A 21,036-nucleotide genomic window follows, 5' to 3' on the forward strand; every position below is an offset into this window, starting at 1 on the left:
AATCTGAGTGACTCCACTACTGGCATTTTTCTTTTCCCCCTTTTTTTTCTGTCTTCCTCCCAAAATAATGTGACTGTGGGAGAAGTCAGGCTCTTCAGTTGCAGTTTCACTTTGGGATCTGCCAGAGCAGACTTCCGTGCAGACACAGAGCCCTTTTGTTTCTAGGAGGTATGTGTGAACACAGCAGTTTGCTCATACAAATTACTAAGATCTTAATCCTCTGTAGTAGCAAATGGTGCTGCCAAAAGAAATAAAAAAGAGCTGTGTTATTACACGTTATCCATATGTCTCAGCAGAGAAAATTAATGTAGAGCATGCACGGCACATTTGAATGCACATCCATGGCTGGCAAGTTCTTACTGGCATTAAGTGAAGTTGAGCCATGGCAGCTAACAGATTTTTATCAGTTAACCAGCATAATCTTCAAAAATGACCTATTTTGGCTTAAAAAAAAAATATGTAAAATATGTGTAATGAAATCTTATTCTGCAGTACTAACATGCCTGCAACAGCCAGGACTGCAGTGGAAATTTTTCCCTTCCATTACTGTGCACAGAGAGGCTGCAATGATTAAACAAGTTTAAGGGTGACATTAGCAAATGGTAACACCTGCGGCTAGTACAGCACCTGTGCTTATAAGGACACTGAGGTCCTAAGCCAAACCTGACTTCTGGAAGTCCTGCTTGATTTTTCCACCTTCACCAAACTGAATATATAATAATGGTAATGTAATGTAAGCTGAGCTTTGTATAGCAGCTGATATTTTGAACTGATTAATAATAAGTTCATTTTTTTTGCAGTAATTATAGATTTCTTACTATAAAATGACTATGTTTCCATTTCCCTTTCTGTTCTTTTGTAAGTAATACACTTTACATTTTTTTAGGAAGGTAAGTATTCTGGATTTTTTTACAAAAATGGGTTTTTTGCATGGCTTTGCACCACAGGAGTGCCTTGCACCTGCCCCCTGTGCACATCGGACAGGAGAAGCTGTGTCACCACCTCTGAGGGAGTGCAGCTGGCCAAGGAACTAGGAGCTACTTACCTTGAATTGCACACTCTTAATGACTTCTACATACAGAAGTACTTTGGAGGAGTGGTGAGTGAGAAACCCCTGGGTTGAAGGCAGGGTGGCACACATGGGAGGTGCATGACCGATGTCAGGGCTTTGGAGAGTGAGCAGAGGCAGACCACAAGCCCTCCCACTGAGGGTGAGTTCTCACTGATGCTAGATCTAGACTAGATAAAAGGAAGAGATTTTTTACCTTGAGGGTGGTGAAGCACTGGCACAGGTTGCCCAGAGAGGTGGTAGATGGCCCATCCCAGGAAGTGTTCAAGGCCAGGTTGGATGGGGCTCTGAGCAACCTGATCGAGTTGAAGGTGTCCCTGCTCACTGCAAGGTGGTTGGAACCAGATGATCTTTAAGGTCCCTTCTAACTCAAACCATTCTGTGATTCCAGGATGCTAGCTGAAATGGCAGTACCAAGGTTGCTCTAGTTTTAAATACCTTCTAGGAAGGTTTACGAAAGCCATACTACACACTGCAATAAATTCCCCCCTCCTATTCCTGTCCTTTTTTCTTGCTGGGATGGGATAATCAAAACCCAGCTGGACAAGGCATTCAACAACCCCATCCCACTTTGAAGATGAGTCCTGCTTTGAGCAGATGCCCTGAGTGGGTGACCTCAACAGGTCCCTTCCAACCTGAATTATTCCATTCTATCCTGATATTTTTTATTTTAGTTGCTTAAACTCTCACAGCTGTTGTAAAGTGAGACAGGTAAGATTGTTGAATTGCCTGATTTTGTAGCATATTCTTGTGGTTGCTCAGTTTGTAGTGATACAGTTTGCAACCCTGAGCAGAGCCTTAGGGCAGCCACAGCACAGCTGAACAAGGCAGAAGCTGGGAGACTTGTTAAAATGTCACACCTCTAATGAGCTTGTTCTTTTTCCACTCTCCTGAAGACAGGAAAGCCCACTGAGCAGTTTCTAAATACAGCCTTTCAGATTTATTTGTTTTCTCCACAAAATTATTTCACACTGATATTTCATTTTCAATTTTAGGAGGTGTTTTAAGGTTAGCCTTTTTTTTGAACCTTTTAATTACTTTCCCAGTGGCATTTGGGCTTGAACAAAAAAAATGCAGTTCTTTTGGCACAGTAATTTCACATGGTTTGTACTGTTGTTGTCTCTGGTGTATAAGTACAGTGTGTTTCCATGGGATTTGATAGTAGCTTGGAATATCTGGCACAACAGTTAGCCAATTTTCATTGGATCCATTCATGCCCAATTAAAATTGAGGAATCCACTCAACATCTGGTCCAGTCTGAGTATTTTTCTAGTTTTTAGAAAGCATTATATGTGCTACAGTAATACCTTGGGTGATAAAAGCATTTACGACATGCATTAACTCAAATTGATCCACCCTTTGTGCCTCTTTGTTCCTGTAAAAGGAACATTTCCCCTCAGGTACATTTTTATTGCAGTGATGATACCTGTAGTCTGTCCCAGTGAAACAAACCTGGCCCACAAAGATTACCCTGTAATGTGACTTCTTCAGAGGACATGGTAGCATTGTGTGGTGGTGGTTAATTGCAAGCTGAAGAGCTCATATATGGTTTTGTTATTTCCATCACTTGCACCTGACTGCTATGCATCAAGTCTTATTATTCTGTGTAATTCTGTAATTAGTATCTATGGAGGTTGGTAAATTGAATATCTTTGTGCCTGTCATTTCTGGGAAGATTAAATGCAAGAGAATTAAACACCATAATTTAAATAAATAGCCTTTTAAATTGTGTAATTCCAACCACATTTGGTACCTTCTGCTGGTAAGGGGGTGTTGGGACTCAGTGACCTGGATGACTGTTCATAGTGGCAGTAGCCTCTGTCCTGCATACAGCACCTGCTCATTCTCCCTAGTTTGATGCCTAGCATTTTTTAAAAAATACATTTTGTGTTTTAGCTGGAATATTTTATGATCCAAAGTTTGAATCAGAAGTCATCTGAAAAAATGAAGAAAAGGAAAAAGACACAGAAGTGTCATCGAGTTCAACCACCTCAGCTTGAACAGCCAGGTGCTCAGTGATGTCTGGTCTCTAGTACTGTTCATTATGTTGTCATGTTCTTTGCACAGTTAACATTTTGTAATCATTACTGTGAGCTGCGCTATCTATTGTCAGCTATTCTGGTTGTGTTGCCGTAGTTGCATAATCTTTTAGTGGTGGTTTAATTAATTTGGGGAGAATTGTATAGCAGTATGTAACATTGCAATGGACTTCTAATTCATTTTAGACAGAAATAATAGAGTGTTTTTCTGGTGCATTTGATGAAATAATGCAAACATGAATTAATAAAAGCTTTACATGAAAGCTGTACTGACAAATTATAGAAGAAAGTCATTACATAGTGCTTTATTATTCTACAATATCATCAAGTAATATTTTTATTTGCTGCAAATAAAACAAGGGAGAAATGTGTGCCTGTGCATGTGATTTTCTGCACATGATTTCTGAGCATCTGATGCATTTATTCAGTGAAATAATTACTGACAAGTAGTTACCTGTGAATATGTAGTTGTCTCTTCTCACCTGTACTAGAAATTCACTCAGATGCCTTAGGTTTGGGATTCACAGGCAAGGTTTCTTTCAAACGTAAGTGCCTAAAGACATCTTTTGTAAAAGGATGGACACTTTTTGCTAAACTAAGTATTTCTTATATTTCTTATTTTACTATACTAAGCATTTCCATTTTTAGAGTATTTTACTAAACATTCAAATTGCATATAAGAAATTTTCTTACCAAATACTTCTTTCAAAAGTTGTCCTTCATTTGACCAGGAGTCTGGGAGTAGAGTGGTTCTGTGGTTAATACTTGCTTCAATTCTACAGCCCAACTCATTATCTTTCACAGAAAAAATGCCGATCTTAAAGGGCGAAGCCTCGCACTACGATGCGGACCTGCACAACCTGCTCTGTTGCTGCCAGTGTGCGGATGTGGCATTTTACCCTGAAGACCTTAGCACAGTGGTAGAGGCTCACAAGATCATCCTCTGCTCTGTCAGCCACCTCTTCATGCTGCTTTTCGAGGTGAAGAGCCCTGCTGACATCCACGATGCCTCCATCGTGCGGACAGCTCAGAGCCTCTTTGCAGTGGAGGTGGGGGCTGCCTTGCCCCTTGTCTCCCGCGGTGTCCCACCCTGCGTCCCACCGGTGAGGGTGGTGGTGAAGGACTCCATCTTCTGCTCTTGTCTGCCAGTCATCCTCCACTTCATTTATTCAGGTACCCTAGGGAACCGGTCCGGCTACTCATTTCTCGTACAGCTGATGTCTCATGAAGGAGTACGTACATCACCCTAAGGAATGTGTTTTTCTGTTGGGAGATGATGTTCTGCCATGTTGTGACATCTCTTTTATCCTTTGCGATTATTACAAACAATGTCTGTATGAAAAAAAGCCCTTCACCTAGATTTAATAAAAATTAAATTAATTGTCATTCCAGATCTAATGAACATAAGTGAAGTGCAATATTTTACTGAACAAAGCCCATAAGCTAACATCAATAATATTCAAAAGTTTTGCCAAAAAAATCTGGAGCTTGAGACAGTTTCAGATTTCAGGCTTTTAAAATATTTTAAATGGTTCCATGTTCTAAACACATTGACAAGAGTGCAGGGTGTCACGAATGCAGGTTTGTGAATCCTGCTGATTACGTTAATTTATTGTGGATGAGTAACTTTACACAGTTTGATTTAGTAGCAGTTTAGAGTTTACTTGTAGCAAATCGCAGGATTTGATTGTAATATTTTAATAGCACTCAGTCATCAGTGATTAACAAAATGATTAGGCAAAATTGATCAAGACAGTGACTTAGTTACGGATTTGAAGATGGCAAGGTTCGCTTTATTACTACATGGAAGTGCATAAAGGGAAATTAAGTTACACTGGAATGTAATATTTATTTGGAATGATTGGAATGATTTACGGAGAGATCGTGGATGCAGGGGATAGGAAGGACCCTCCTGTTGAGTCACGAGGTTCAGAATAGACCCCCTTGCTTTCTAACCTCCTTCTCAGAGAGGAGTCTAGGTGCGGCTAGGTCCAATCTTAGTCTCAGACTTGGTCAACCGTTTATGTGAATAAGGATAATGCAGCAGTATAAGACTCACTTTGAAATTAAATCATACATCTACAGACTACTTAAACTGATTCACACATGCATACACACAAACATGAATACATATATATATATATATATATATAAAAAAATGGTATACCTGTTAAAAATTCCCCTCGAGTTCGGTGAAATATTCACGTTGAATGTCTTGGCATTTCTCAGCGGGCGAGGGTTGAGCCTCAGGAGTGAAGGGTTTGAGCCCAGGCTCCAGGCAATGGACCTCTGATTTTAGCACACTTTCAGAGTTTGCTAGCTCTGAGAGGCGTCCCGCTCAGAGGGAGGTGCTGGTGCAGCCACTGCAGTCCCAGAGAGCTGAAAGGGCCTCGCTTAGGACTGCTGTTTATAGCATCGTGAGATGATTGGCTTTCGTCATTATAAATCTCCATCTGAGCCACAATCCGGGTGGGTAATTACTTCTCTGTTTCAAAGCTGTGAGGGGTAACTTGATTGTTCTCGCTCCCCACTTCAACCATGTAAGAGTTTCTGATAAGGACAGGGCCGCTCTCCACGTCAACCACGTAGGAGTTTCTGGTACAATTAAGGTGCAGCTAACTGACCAGCTCACTACACAAGGTCGCGGTCTGGCGGGAATCCCTGAGGTCATAAAGTGGTTGAAGAGAGAAAAGGGGAGGGGGGGATCCACCACCACACAGGGTTCCTTAGGAACACTGAAGTGATTTCTCTCCTGGGTATGGTGCTGCTGAAGAGAAAGCACTGTGAACTGGCCGGAGTGCTGGGGGCTCTGATCTGTTGCATGTGTTTTGCTACCAATTCAGGACAGGCAGTGACCTCCCTTACCTAATCCCAGCTGTCTACTGAAGTGGCACTGGTATTTTTCTATCTTTTTAAGTGTTGCTTAGGAATCCTCAGGTGAAAGAGAATTTTTTTTTTTTCTGGAAGTACCTGATACCCATTTATTCTTTGTAAAATATTTTGCAAGATCTCAGTACATATCTATTTGATATTTATCAAAAGAATTAGCAAGCTTTTTAATGATGCATTCTGATTTTAACTGTAATTAAAAAAAAAGCACCAAATAATTACATTGTTAGAGCTGCATCTATAAAGAAGCTTAGTCAATCTCTGTAGACTGATACCTGCCTGACATATGAAAAGGATTTCTGCCTTAGTAGCTGAGACGTGAACACTGGCTTGTGAAGACACAAGGGAGACTCTTTCAGCTTTCAGTTAGACTTTGTACATTGAAAATATCCCTTTCAGTTCTTTCCAAACCAGTGTCAGACATGAAGAACAGATGCAGAATTTTTTCAGTGTGAATGGATTGGGTTTTTTTATTTATTGGTGACATGAATAGAGTATTAAACCTGGAATTTCAGAAGGTGAAAGATAAGTGCATCTGCTGCCTTCTGTGTATTGATTTTACTTTTGCTTCTGTCAACCAAAGAATTGGGAAACTTTGGACAATTGTAGGTGAAACTCTGCTGTAAGTCACAGCTCCCAACCTGAAGGGCATTGCTAAAAGTCATTGCACTGTTCAGCACCTTTGAGAGATGACGAGGTCTTTCAAAGATGTTTAAGGCACAGCTGAGAATAGATCAGATCATGAGGCAGTATCATTGTTTTCAGCCTTTCAGGACCATGACATTGTGCCCATGAGGTCATAAACACATCCATATGGTATACCTAGGAGCTGATAGAGCTAAAGATGCTGTTATGTGCTGTTTCAGCCTTTTCTGCAGCAGAGTGCCTTCAGGGCTCTGCTGACTTGTGCTTTACCCTGAGCTTTTTCTGTCTCTGGCTTTTCCTTGCTGCATTGCCCTGGGGATCAGAGCTGAAATTTACCAAAAAGCCCCATGGTGTCTTTGAGACTTACTCCAGCAAAATGCATAAGAATAAACTACGTTTGTTTTAACACTGGTCAACAATTCTAGTTTTTCCAAGAAAGCTATTGAGAGACCTAAGAGACTATCATGGTTTTGAATCTGAAAACAAGAAAAAAAGAAATTCCACTGCAAACTTTGTGCTGTTTTTAGCTACCAGTATTCAGAATATAACTGTGCATGAATGATTCTATGATTCTATGAAGCTTTTCTGCTTCACACACCTGCAAAGCAATGCAACCAGCAATATGAGCAGAAGCTAAAGAACTTCCATAAATATTAAAACATTCAGGATTTTTTTCTACCTGTAATATGTACTGATTGAACTGGGAGGAATCCAGAAATTGACTTTGAAAGCAAGGCAGAAGCCCTGATTGGTCTGTACTTAATTGCATTCTTGTAGAAGTACCATGGAATTTTTATTGTGCAAGAGTTGCATCATGCCCTTCCTAAGCACAAAGGTCTGGCTGATTTATGTGCAGAAAATACAGTTTCTGCAGGATCTGTTTGGTATTGATATCACCTTTTCTCTGCTTGCTAAGCCCCATGCCTTGTTGATTTATAATCCAACTTTACCTGGTCTTGTGACAGGTGCTTTTCAGTGGGAACGATTAGAAGAAGATATAAAAAAGAAGTTGAAGGATCCAGAAAAAACTGACCATGTGCTTGAGAAAGTTAAATGTATCCTGAAAACTCCAGGGAAGGTATATCTAACTCTCTTGGGGTAACTGTTAGTATTAGTTACTTAAGTTCTAGGGAAATTGTTTTGTAGGCAAGGTTTCCTTGTCAGTCTTTGTTTCAAACTCACTTTGGCTTACACAGCTTTTATTACTTTATCAGTGGGTTGCTCACAGGCATGTACAAGATAGAAACACAAAGATGCTAATGCAATGTGCAGAATTACTGTAATCGGTAAAAGCACACAAGTATTCTAAACGGATTACTCATATTCACAGCTTTGCACATTGTCTAACAATATGATTATGTGTTCCTAATTCTCATGTAATAGAGGCTGCCCAGGAAAGCTTTGCTTTCCTGAATATGTGCCAAAAGTTATGTTTCTGCAGTAGACCTGGAGAGTTGGTTTCTCTTTTAAGTGTTGTGATGCAGAAGTCTGTCTATAGCTCAATATATTTAATACAACAGATTACTTCATAGTAAAATGTAATTTATGTCACACTATTATGTTAATAAAAAGTTAGAATACAGAATTAGTTTTAACAGCTTTTTGCTGATAGAAGTCGTACATTCCCTGATACTTCCACAAAGTATTTCTGTCAATTTAAATGGGAAATCATCTCAGACTGTCTTGAGATAACATAATATAAAGATCAAACAGTTTCTTAGCTGTTTTAAGCTTCTGATCGCTCAGCTGCAGGTTTGCCAGTCCTAAGTGTCCACAGCTAAAACATTCATAGGATTGGACTTAGAAAGTCCTGAAAACTTTTAAGATAATAAGCCTGAGTTGTTGTTGTTTCTTCTGGGGTTTTGTTATGCCTTTGGGAGACTTTCATTTCCCATTTAAAAGTTTTGCTTCAAAGACATAACTAGAAATGAATTGTGATTTTCTTGATAAAAATTAATTATGTAAATTAGATAAAATTTTAATCATAAATTCAACCTCATCTGAATTTCACTTACCACAATCTAGCAATATGATTTTGACATTGTGTCTTTTGGTAGCTTTAGATTCCATTTTTAAATAAAGAAAAACAGAACTGAAAAACTAACTGGAAGTACTGGGTTTTGGAGGGTCTTGATGCTAGCATGCCCAGATTATTGTAAGAGAAGTCTGTGCTTCAGCCCGTGAGCTCCCTCTGCCTCTGTGGAGGCAGTATCAGGGCAATATCAAAAAATGCTAAACTTTTGACTGCTTTGCATCTGTACATGTCATCATGCCAGGGGGTGGCTGTGTGTCCCATCGGTGCTCCCCCAAGAACCCTCAAACCTTGTGTTTCTGCAGCCTTGGGTCTGAACAGGGCATGTGTGAAAAAGCCTGGAGTCCAGAAATTTTGTGATGCAGTCACAGAGGTGCTGGATGGGGGAGTTTTGTCACAGGCCGGAGAGTGCCAAGGCGGGAGGTGGGGTGTAAGTGTAGGAGACAGAGACACCTTGGAGCTGCTGCACTGCAGAAAATAGGAAAATAAACGATAAAAGAGGATTGCAGAGGATTGCACATGTGAGAGGCATAGCTGAGTAGCATTAGCAAAAGAACATAAAGTAGAGATCAAAAGACTGTTGTTTAGTTTCCCCATATAAATGATGTCTTGTATTATTTTATTCTGACAGTATTTTATTAATAATTTATTTTGCAGCTAAACACTATAAAGGACTGCAGATCTCACCAGATAAAACGGCTGTATAATACTTCTCTCAGGCTGTTCTTTAATACGCCTGTCCTAGCTGATGTCATCTTCAAAATACAAGGTACGTTACCTCTGCTTCTGTTGACATGAGCACCACTTCACCTCCAGCATTTACCATCCCTGCAGGAGAGTGGGAAATGGAGGTGACTATATTTTCTGTTGGGTCAAAACTAAGAAAATGTATACGCTTTGCTATCACTGAGGAAAGCAGTTTTTGCTTAGAACTAGGGCTTGTCCCTTAGGGATGCTTTACAGCAGTGTCCACTCTCAACGTGGTTTATAAGGGCTGAGCCTGTACAAATGCCCTCTGCCTGTCATGGTAGACTTTGTGCCTCTCTGATTCACATGTGCCCCTCGGAGGCTTAGCAAAATGAGGTTTGTGCTGCAGGAAAGGCTCCTGCAATGGCACAGCACCAAGATAGCAAGGCTAAACCAGGGACTGCATCACAGGGGAAGCTGATTTTATTTTAAAACTTATTTATCTCTCTCACATTCCCACCTGCACAAGCAGCGGGACACATCCAAGAGCTCTGCCCAGCATCAAAGCTCGGAGAGGCATGGACTTCAATGGCCACATCTACACTTGTTGCCTTCAGTGAAAAGACCAGAGATGCTGGTTGTTGACTCCTGACCACTTTCCCTCTGTCCATCTCAGGCTGGCCCTTGCTGTGGATGTGCCTTTCTCTACCCTCCAGAAGCTGACAGGGACTGAAGTCCAACCCCTGTGCCTCCTTAGGCTTTATTCAATGTCCTTCTTTCCCCAATGTGGGCATCCCTGGAAATGCACGTAGATGTGCTGGGGTTTTGATGACCTGCTAATCTAGGTACCCTCAACACCTGATGTGCTTTGCTGCCCTTCTAGATGTTCCCATACCGATCTTCATGCTTCTGTCATGGGTCTCTGCAGCTTCCATCTGATTGGTGACTAGTTATGGAAGCAATCTTCAGCCTTGCAGCGCCTAGAATAGACCTGCCTACTGCTTAACCCTACAAGAGTGAAAAGAAGTGTCTAAATTATTGTTTGGGTTTTGGTTTTTTTTTTTTTTAAAAAGCAAAAGTCTGTTGAGAGGGTGGTAATTATCTAGTCCTCTTTGTGGCCAGGATTAAAAAGATCTCTACAACTGTCTGAAAGGAGGATGTAGTGAGGTGGGTGTTGGTCTCTTCTCCCAAGGAACAAGTGATAGGATGAGAGGAAATGGCCTCAGGGTGTGTCAGGGAAGGTTTAGATTCGATATTAAGAAAAATTTCTTCATGGAAAGAGTGGTCAAGCATTGGAACAGGTTGCCCAGAGAGGTGGTGGAGTCACCATCCCTGGAGGTGTTCAAAAAACCTGTAGATGTGGTACTTTGGGACATGGTTTAGAAGGCATGGTGGTGTTGGGTTGACGGTTGGACTGATGATCTTAGAGGTCCTTTCCAACCTTAAAGATTCCTAGTTTTACTTTCATGAAAAAATAATCCGGCCACCAAGCTAGGAAATATGAAATTAATTCTTACTCTAGCCTTAATTGGTTTAGTGGTGGACTTGGTAGTGTTAGGTTAATGGTTGGACTTGATGATCTTAAAGGTCTTTTCCAACCTAAATGATTCTGTGATTCTATGATTCTATGATGTGGGGGAGCAGAGGCTGGCTCTCCACACTGACTTGTCTGTAACAGACTGTTCAGTTACAAAGTTTGTTGGTGTCATTACGTAGGTCTGCTCACAAAGATGCCAAATGCTGCTTGGTGAAGGCGTAAGCAGGATCTGCACTGGTGAAACCTTCTTTTGTTCCCTTTTTGTCTGCAAAGAATGTGCTTGGGCACACCAACATGCTGTAGTGTCATGGCTGATTTTTTCTGGAAATTAAATGCGTTCACCCTTAAAAATAAAGATACAGGGGGAACAAAGTGTTGAATGTTTTTTTGAGAATAAGAATGAGATGGTTTTTAACCAGTCATGATTTTCGCAATTTGTCCACGCCCACCCTTTGTGCAGAAATGGTCTTAGGATTGGACAATTGTTTAATTATTTTCAGCTTTAAATCTCAGAGCCAAATATGAAGCATTAATCCTTCAAACATAAGCACATGAGGACAAGCAGATTCTTTCTAGCTGTTCTGTTTAATATGCAGAAAAAACAAAAAGATCTTTGAAAGTGAGAACAGAATACTGATGCTGAGTTTAATGACTTGAACAATTCATCTCACTGTCCCACTCCTGAGAAAGGCTTTCTGGGAAGTTGATGAAACCATACCACCACTATATATTTTACAGGAAAAAAAAGTTACTGCCAAATAGGTTGACAAATATTTTAAAAAAAGTGTGCTTATTCACTACTAAAATGTGGACTGCTTTTCCTAATGCTTGGTAAATCTTTCAAGTCTTTTTCTCTAATTCATCAGCCACAATAATTGCATTAAAATTAAGTAATTACTAAGAGAAACTGAAGTCTTTAGTCTTGATCAGGCAAATACATTTTTAAGTCGTCAACTAATTCCTTGAATATTGGGGGTTGCTTTGAGCTTTCTAGCTTACAAAAGTACTTGGGAGCCATTGAAAATGAGAGCTCATTATATCTGTGTAAAGACCCATAATGTGACTGAACTTCCTAACTAGTAGGTAAATATCCAATTGCATGCACATACAAAAGTGCACGTGTATCTTACATCATGTCTGCATTGTGTATTGCTCATGTTACATGCGTAAATATATAATACCAGTGACATGTGCTCTCTCTATATAGAAATATATATAAATTTTGTATGCAGCTTAGACAATTTGGAATAGAAGCACAGATGAAGAGAAATAAGAACAAAAATAAAAAGTGTCAGATGTTTTCAAGCAATTAAGCAGGTGGCAGGGTTGTGATTAAGGAGGAAATTAAGACAGTAACTTCTATGTAGGTATTTACAATATATTTATCTTGCATGTCAGTTGATCTGTTTATTATAATTTTGATTAAAATGTTTGTATCTGGCTGTATATTCTCATTCTGTCTTCGGTTGTTGCCATGTCTGGCACTTGTTTGGTGCTTTCTTGCGCACAGGACTGTTGAGTTCACCTGGACTCTGCAGAAGTCTGAGCGTCAGGGCTGGCAGCTCAGGCTGTCAACATTTTCATTAAAAGCCTGTAAGACCTCTACTGCACTGGGCTGTTAACCTTAACAGGTCTTAGAAATGCTGTAGCAAATGATTCACTTGCAAATATTACAAAACAGAAACATTTCTGGAAAAAATTATCAGCATTATTTTTGTAAGACAACCATCAGGAAATGCACTTAGGCAAAATACTTAATCTGGTTAAATTCATACTTCCTTAATGGATTTAAGGGAATTTCATCTGCAATAATTTGCCTTTCTCTGCTTTCTGTGGTTATGTGAAAGTTTGACTTCTGGAACACACATTCATTACCAATGGGACTACTGACGAACACAAATTACTCATTTGCATAATAATTCACAACACTACATATTTATGCTATGGGCCAGAGGTTCAGTTAGTGTAAACTGGTGTAACTCCAGTGGTGTCACATTTTATACTAGTTGAAAGCCTGTTTTTGACTGATAAAAGTTTGCCCTATTTGGAGCACCTGGTGTTGGGAGTAGGTTGTCATAATAAATTTGGTATTTCTTTTTGTTTGCTGGTGGCTACTAGGCAGATGTAAACATCTTGACTGGTGTAAAGTGAGTGTGTCATTAATTATCAGTGGGATACGTTAATTTTCAACACTCTAAAATTGTTTTAAATCATGTTCAGTGAAATGGAGGCTTTCTAAGAATATATGAGCTTTAAAATCAAGATACTACAGTGTATTTAACATAATCATATATTTTGTCTTGCATCCTGCAGGTGCAACTGTACCAGCCCACAGAGCAGTTCTGGTAGCTCGCTGTGAGGTAATGGCAGCTATGTTTAATGGTAATTATCTAGAAGCAAATAGTATTCTGGTTCCAGTGTATGGGGTTTCCAAAGACACTTTCCTCTCCTTTCTAGAGTATCTTTATACCGACTCCTGCTGCCCAGGTAAGAAAATTTAAAAACACACATATAACTGTCACTCATTTTTCCACAGTGGGGCATTGATAGAAAGCAATGTACAGCATTTATTTCATTGAAAAATGTCAATATTTTAATGAATTTATGTCTCAAGAAAGAGAACTTGTTCATATTGGACAATAACAAAATAAATCAATCTTATTCAAGTAAAATCAGCTGGAGGCAGAACTAATATCACTGTTCTGTGCTTGCATAGTAAGATTCAAAAACCTGTGAAATTTAATTTCTGGTCCAGTACAATATTTGGAAGTTTCTTTCTACATTAAAGTAATATGCTTTCTAATCTTAATTCTGGGTTTTATTTCAAAATCGTCACTTTGTTTAGCATATGTTTTGTTAAGTTTAATATAAACAAGGTTAAATTGCAAGAATAACTTATTTATACACATGGCTATCTTATTTGTATGTAAAACCAGAAAAAAAATGTGTCAACTGGAGTATTTGGCAAAAAAATGGAGCTAACATATTCTTCGTGTCTTCACCTTTGTCTTTTTTAGTGAGAAGAAAATCTATGTAATGAATATGAAATACGATTTAAATACAGATAATTTTCCTTTGATATAATGAATGAATGATAGTGTGATATGTATTTTTGCTTTTGTTTCCTTTTCAAATGAATCTACCTTATTCTTAGGTTTTCTGTATCTTTCTCTTTTCAGTCTGTCTAACATTTCCTTATTCATCAGTTTAAATATGCAACCACCATATCACAGTCTTTTAAAAATATGGTTGCTCCATTTCTCTTTGGCCTTTTCACTATATTTTCTCATATATTTATCATAGAGGTTCTTTTCTGAAAGAGAAGTTATAAAGCTAAATCCTCTTATTAATCATCACTTACTTTAAATAGCCCAGCAGCTCTTGGCTCAGCATCTTCAAGATACAGTATATTGACTACAGTTTATTACACTTGCCTTCTAAAAAGTACTAACTATTCTTTTCATGTTAATTACACAGTTTATCTGGAAAAAGAGTGATACAGAAAGCTTGTAACGATAATATTGAAAAATAAAAGGTGATCAACAGCGGTTTTATTTTGTGTTCATTGTTAGGTGTTTAAAAGCTGACTGTGAGAAGTGGCTTTGATCATCCTGTCAAAAACGTAAAACACCTGTAATTTCTGTTTTCTTGTTTTTCAGCCAGTATTCTCCAAGCTATGTCTCTCTTGATCTGTGCAGAGATGTACCAAGTAATGAGACTCCAGCATATTTGTGAGCTTTACATTATCACGCAGCTTCAGAGCATGCCTAGCAGGGAACTGGCATCCACAAGTCTCAGTATTGTTAGCTTACTCAAAAAAGCTAAGGTAAGTGTTGTATCTATTAAATAAGTATATATATGCTGACTGTGATTAGTGGGGGTTTTGTTTGTTTTTTAAAACATAATCGTTAAGATTTTTACGATCTTAATAATTCCCGTTCCCAAAACCAAACATTGACACACAGTCTAGTGATTCGGGATATCTGGTGGCACAAGGTTGGCTAAAATAAGGCGTTCTTCAGCCTGTTGTTGCAGAATGTGCAGTCATACCATAATCCGTGCCATTTCCTTCATTAAGGACACACTGCAGTAATTCAGCTTAATTGCAACTGCTGTCAGAAAAGATGTGTTTTAGGCAAGTGAAGCTGCACTACTTCCTGTTTTAGTCAGAAAGAAAATTGTACTGGTGGTAAGTGGCACCAGTGGCAAGTGGCAAAGGAAATCTAACCCAATACAACATTGAGTGAAATGCATAAAAAGCATGAAAAGGAAAGGTTAGAGGCTGAAAAAGAGAGAGAGAGACAGCAAAGACAGATTTGGAAAAGCAAAGCAGAAAATAAAACCTGCATGGTTTACGAGTCTCAGGCAGGATGTTGTCCTACATGAACAGGATTTTGTGGGGAAAGAGGAGACAACAAAACCAACATGCCACACTCCTCACCTTCCTTTTTCTGAAGCTCTTCTACTGTGCAGAAGAGAAAAATTTCCCAGATTGATGACTAAAGGAGCCCCAGGGGTTAGGTCACAACGCTGGGGGAGGGAGTTTTGTCATTCGTTCTTGGGTCTCCATCGGTTTACATATTTCCATCAATGACTTCTCTGTCATTATCTCCTACAGTCAAAACTTTATGTAGTGAACCACTACGTTGACGGTGGAAATCTGAAGTATTTTGGCACGTGAGGCATGGTTGTGTTTTAGATGCAATAGCATTAAGCGTTGTTTGTGTTTCTGCTCTTCTCACAGTTTCACAATTCTGATTGCCTTTCAACTTGGCTTCTTCATTTTATTGCCACTAACTACCTCATCTTCAGTCAAAAGCCTGAATTTCAAGAGCTTTCAGGTAATGATTCATCAATTACTTTTAAAACAAGAAATGTTTTCCAGTGCTGCTTAGATCAGAAGCGAGGCGCTGGACAATATTGCTTCTGCATGAGAAGATGATTAGGACTTCTTTAGGCTACACAGTCTAGTCCAGTGCAGAGTCTGTCTGAGCTGGATGGTTTGCCACCCCACTGTGGAACCAGGAAGTGACGCATGAAGAGCAGCGTGGCCAGCAGCCACGTCGCCTTGTCTTTTGGTTCCTGTGCTGATGGCCAGGTTCCCACCCGTAGCTGAATCAACTAGGGAAGTTTGGTCATCGCATGTCAACTCCTCCCACCTTATGTACACAATTTTGTTTAGTTTGTACATTTGAATCAAGGTAATGATTCACTCCTAATACCTTCTCTTTAAGGGTTGGGGTTTTCTTTGAAGAAAATAGGATTCTTAGAGCACTCTCCAGCAGAATTCATGAAATCAAAGAACTCATGTCCATTCAAGTAAATAAATGCAGGTTCTTCCAGGGAACTGATATTTATTTTCCCAGAGAGCGTATTTGTTTCTTGACATGTAACTCTAGAAAGTTTTGCTCATTGCCTATGGGATTTCTCATCAGTCTGGTGAAGGAGACCTTGACGGGTGCATCTCTTTGACCCGTGGTTCGTATTCAGACCGTTGGTATGGGGCCAGTGTATGCCAGAAGGGGATTTCCCTTATCAGTGAGCCGAAGCTCTGTTTGGTCCAAAATACATTAAAGGTCCTCGTTCCTCATTTGCACAGCTTGTACATGTGTGTGTGATGATGGGCGACTTCGTAATCATTGTGAGCAAAGAAAGGAGAGCTAGGTCCTCCCTGCTTTGTTGGAACATGGAATTTGTCTTCCAGCGGCCCATCTGCGCATCTTCTGACATGTCCGTTTTGTATAGCCTGATCTGGATTAAACATGAAAGACCAGGGCACCCGTGCTGGCGCATGTCACCCACCAGTGGGTTCAGTCCAAGGTGGACTTGCTTTGCTTCCCGTCCTGCTGGTTCAGGTGCCAGGGTGTGTTCGACGGCACCCTGTGGCATTTTCCATGCGACAGGGCGTTGGTCTCAACCAGCCTGAGGTTGTCCCGAAGCTGCAGGAATCAGGTTGTCCTCTCCACTTGGTGAAGGTGGGAGGTGCCGGTGGCTCCCCCTTGGTGAGGCAGGAGAGCGCAGAGACCCGATGGCTTAGGATCGCCACAGGGCTCCGTCTAGGCACATCTACTTACCCGTTTTCCAGTTCCCCGGTGGGACACCGATTTATCACTATTGCTTATTAAATGCTTTTTTTCTGCTGTGGAAAGTAATAACAACAGCGCTGCCATCTCCACGTTGCAGTTATCCTGATGGATAGCAGGCTGCGTATGAGCCTGTCGTGAAAATTACGCAGTGATGCTTCTGACAAGCATCGCTTACCTGCACTTGTCAGCACGTGCTCTGACAGCACCCGAGTAACTCGGGGATGAGGTGTACGATATCACCACGCCAGACGTCTGCTATGCCATTGCCTGGCGTTTCCTCCGTGCTTCCACCACTTGTGGAGCATCCAGGGCTGGTGCAGAGCAGTACTGAAGCTGTTGGCTGTCGGATGAGGTTTCTGGAGTCTCTGGCGGGTGGCCGCTACCAGGCTGGCCGTTTCGGAAAGTACCTGGGGACTGACTTAAGCAAAAGGGTACCACGCCAGCGGACATGCATCCTTTGAGATTTGGTGTCCCCGTGCCCGGCAGCCTGCCCTTTGCTTCTCTCCTTCCTTCGAGTCCCTTCCGCACGGTTAGCTGAGGGGTCAGCATGCTCCGCTGCAGCGAACTCGCCCTGAGCAAGCCGGAGGAAAGAAAGAAAAGCACATAAGGAAATACAGGTGGATGGGGTGAAGCCATTCTGTCCTGGCTTGCCCGGGCACAAACACTCCCAGGCACATTCCCATGGGAGCGCTCCTCCAGGCAGCAGCAGTTACGGGTAGCTGACCTTTGGTACTCGGGACACCACAACTCAGCATCACCCCAAGGTTCAGGGAGAGCAATGCAGCATGAGGCAGTGGCTCTCCTCTGGCTTTCCAACCCCTGAACTCTTCAGAAGCGGCCCCGCGTTTTGCGCAAGGCAAGCGGGAGGGCCCTGCCTGCTGCCCGTTATTACTGCAATTTCCCAGACCTCAGCCCTGGCCAAGCTGTGGGTCTCTCTGCTGCGCGTTGGTCTCTGTCCGGCTTGGCCTGAAGCCCTCAAAGGACCGGGCGACCACTGCTGCAGGCTGCCTCGGGAAAATCTGAGCTAGGGGGATGAAAATGCACATTTTGGGAAAGGCAGAGGGCATTCATCCAAACAATATGGATAAAAACCCTGTTACCTGATTTTGTCAGTGACAAAAAGCACATGGAAGGAAAGAAAAAGCTTTTGCTGACTTGTGAATTGCTCGCCTTACCTTGCTTTTTGGAATCATCTTGAGACAAACTACTGGCATAGGGATTGAAATACCCTCCTTTGTCGTGTCGCAGCGCAGAAAAGCCCTCGCGGTTGATTACCGCGTCTGGTTATCTTCTCAGGTTAAAGAATATTCATCTTTAAGACGATCTGCTCTCTTTAATGGGTATTGTATTTATTTTATTAAGTACCTTATTTCTTGCTCACTTAATAGCAAGGGAACACTGTGTGGAAGCTCTTCTGCCTGTACTATAGTGAGACCGAGGCAAAATGGACAGCACTCATCTTCACTTTTCTAGTCATATTTATATCCTTAATGTTTTTTAACGTCTTTTGAAAGGCTTTTTGCAGCCTGTGCACTTGTGCCGTATGCCTGGATATTACATGTAATTCCCTTATTGCTTTGTTTAGTGGAGGAGCGCAATTTTGTAGAGACGCACAGATGGCCTTCCGATTTGTACCTGAAGCAGCTTGCCGATTACAGGAACTACGTCCACTCTCAGAAATGCCATTGCACAGTCATGTAGAGAAGACGAACATACGCAAAGTGCATCCCGACTGGGAAACCTCGGGCTGGGAATTATACAGAGTATCAAGATCGTGCCCAGAGCAAAACCAGATACTCATCTCCCCTGGAGCACTGTATGCCATGCTGCAGTGCGCTTGTCGATGTTCCTCGCTTTGATAATAAACCACGCCACTGTTTTCCTTAAAGCACGGAGGAATGTAGCACGACGATTTCTTTCAAGCACAAGGATTTCACACCCATGGGGATTAAACGTAGTACAGGACAGTGTCATGACTGTCACCTCTTCCCCCTTCTAATTTCTGTAGTGGTTATTTTATTGGTTCTCATGGTTATTTCTTGGCTGCTAAGACAGCATCTGTTGAAAACAGAGTTTTTTGTAAATCTGCGTACCATAGGAGCGCAGTAGCAGTGCAGGGAAGCTGAGAAGCCAACTTCCTTAAATGTTTAGTTTCAGAACACAAAAATTTACTGCCACGTCTGTTGGTTTGCCAAATAAAGGGTAGGCTTAATAAGCATCTTCGTTACTATTCATTTTCTACTTCAAGTCAAGCCTGTAGTTCCTTTTACCGAGACTCTTACGGTCATACGAGTGTTTATTTTAGTTCCAGAGGAATGTCTGTGCAACACGATATGCATCACTATCTCTAGTGCCTCTCAAATACCTAAAAAGTGAAATAATTTTTCCTCCCAGTAAATAGCAGAAGAAAGTCTGTTTTAATAATCTGCAGGACACCTTTGTTAGTATGGTCATATTGTACTTCTTCCCCCCTAAAGAAAAAAGTCAGGAAGAGCTAAGTCTGCTCAGAGCATATCCGTACGGTACTGGTAGGCACTGGGAGGAAAGGGAATGGGGTCGACAGCCACTCGCAGGTTTTGTGGGAGAAAATTCACTGGCACTAGTGACTTTCTGGGGAAAAGTGGGTCTCGTGATCCTACGTCCCCACTGGCAGCTGGCTGCATGAATGTCTGATGTGCTGGTCGTGGAGGGAGGTGACCCTCACGAGGGTGCCAGTCCGATGAGGACCGCCAGCCGTGGTGGTGGGACTTTGAGCCTGACCCTGCCCAGCGGGGACTCAGTTTAAATTGTACTATCATGATGTGCTTATAAGCTACACCGTGTGAGACAAACCTGATTATAGTTTCTGGCTGCGTGGATTCCTTGTCGCATGTAACAGATAAATCCTGAATATTATGACTAGGATGACCCTTGCAGGCGCTCTTGAGAGTTTTCTTGACCTAAATCATTCATTTGTTGTGCCACTAACTTGTAAGTATGTAGTAACATTGATGACAAAATGAACCCAACTTTTGCATCAGCATATTTGTCTGAGCACAGATACTTTTCCGTAAATGAAATCTTACTGAGGAAGTAAAGCTTCATTATCAATCTTGTTGTGCTTTTAAGTCTGCTTTGCCAGCTGCCTTTAAATTTGGTATACAGTCTGAGCCTAGAAAGACAAAGAAAAGACACTGAAAAAAATTATTCGGTGTTTCCCCAATGTCTACGGCAGACCACCTCAAAAGTACCTGGAAACTGCAGCTGTGCGATGAAGATGGAACAGCAGCTTGCTGGAGCTGAATCTTTTTTTTTGCTTGTAAGAGTTGTTTTTACGTTTCAGTACAGTTTTGTAGGTAAATTGTTCTATTCAAATTCCATGCTAGAGTCGTAGGGATTTTATTTTTTCTGGTGATATTTTGCAGAGGTTGAGAGGGTACTTCCTTTCCTGGTTTTGGACACAAAAAAGATAGAAAATGAGCTTGTGACTCAGCTGGCTGCTGCAGGCTCAAAATTCTGAGGTTAGTTTTATGTAAGAATGATAAACTTTTTTATTTTCAACTTTTCATCTGAAGATCCTAAGGTTCTTTAAAAGCTGAGATATACTTATCTACATCTCGCATATAAGGAGTCTGAACTGTAGAGCATTGCATTGCATTTCAAGATCACTGAAGAAAACTGAAAATGTTAAAGAAAAAGAATGAGTATGAAAGTAATATGTATTGAACTTCAATGTGAAAAAGGTCATTTCCTGTCATTACAGTAGAAATTAAAAAACTTAAGCATAAGTTAACTGGCTGGGTAGGAATAAAACTTAAGAGGTTTTTTAGCATAAAGTCATGAACAAAAGTGACCATACAGCTGAAGTAAGCTTGCCTGGACAACTGATAGTATCCTTTGTCACAGCATGTGCTTCTGCCAGCTCAGTTATCAGTAGTATGGATTATATGCCTCACACTGCTTCTTGTACGAAACTGATACAAAAGGTGTGTGAATGTTTGTCTGCGTTGCATGTAGTCCTAAATTTTTAACATTTTGAACATTGAACATTCCCAGTTTTTTTGCTAGAAGTT

General features: G+C 40.9%; 1 protein-coding gene across 1 annotated transcript in view; it reads left to right on the plus strand.

The window, feature by feature from the left end:
• The window catches only part of RHOBTB3 (Rho related BTB domain containing 3), a 30,308-nt gene extending 11,623 nt beyond the window's left edge, over nucleotides 1-18,685 (plus strand). The window contains exons 4-12 of the mRNA XM_075726985.1: nucleotides 948-1,099; nucleotides 2,966-3,077; nucleotides 3,913-4,281; nucleotides 7,608-7,720; nucleotides 9,332-9,443; nucleotides 13,212-13,385; nucleotides 14,558-14,724; nucleotides 15,643-15,739; nucleotides 18,570-18,685. Coding sequence (XP_075583100.1) covers nucleotides 948-1,099; nucleotides 2,966-3,077; nucleotides 3,913-4,281; nucleotides 7,608-7,720; nucleotides 9,332-9,443; nucleotides 13,212-13,385; nucleotides 14,558-14,724; nucleotides 15,643-15,739; nucleotides 18,570-18,685 — 1,412 coding nt within the window. The remainder of the gene's footprint in view (nucleotides 1-947; nucleotides 1,100-2,965; nucleotides 3,078-3,912; nucleotides 4,282-7,607; nucleotides 7,721-9,331; nucleotides 9,444-13,211; nucleotides 13,386-14,557; nucleotides 14,725-15,642; nucleotides 15,740-18,569) is intronic.
• Nucleotides 18,686-21,036: the final 2,351 nt, after the last annotated feature.

This window comes from Pelecanus crispus, chromosome Z (assembly GCF_030463565.1).
Source record: "Pelecanus crispus isolate bPelCri1 chromosome Z, bPelCri1.pri, whole genome shotgun sequence".
Classification (NCBI taxonomy): Eukaryota; Metazoa; Chordata; class Aves; order Pelecaniformes; family Pelecanidae; genus Pelecanus; species Pelecanus crispus.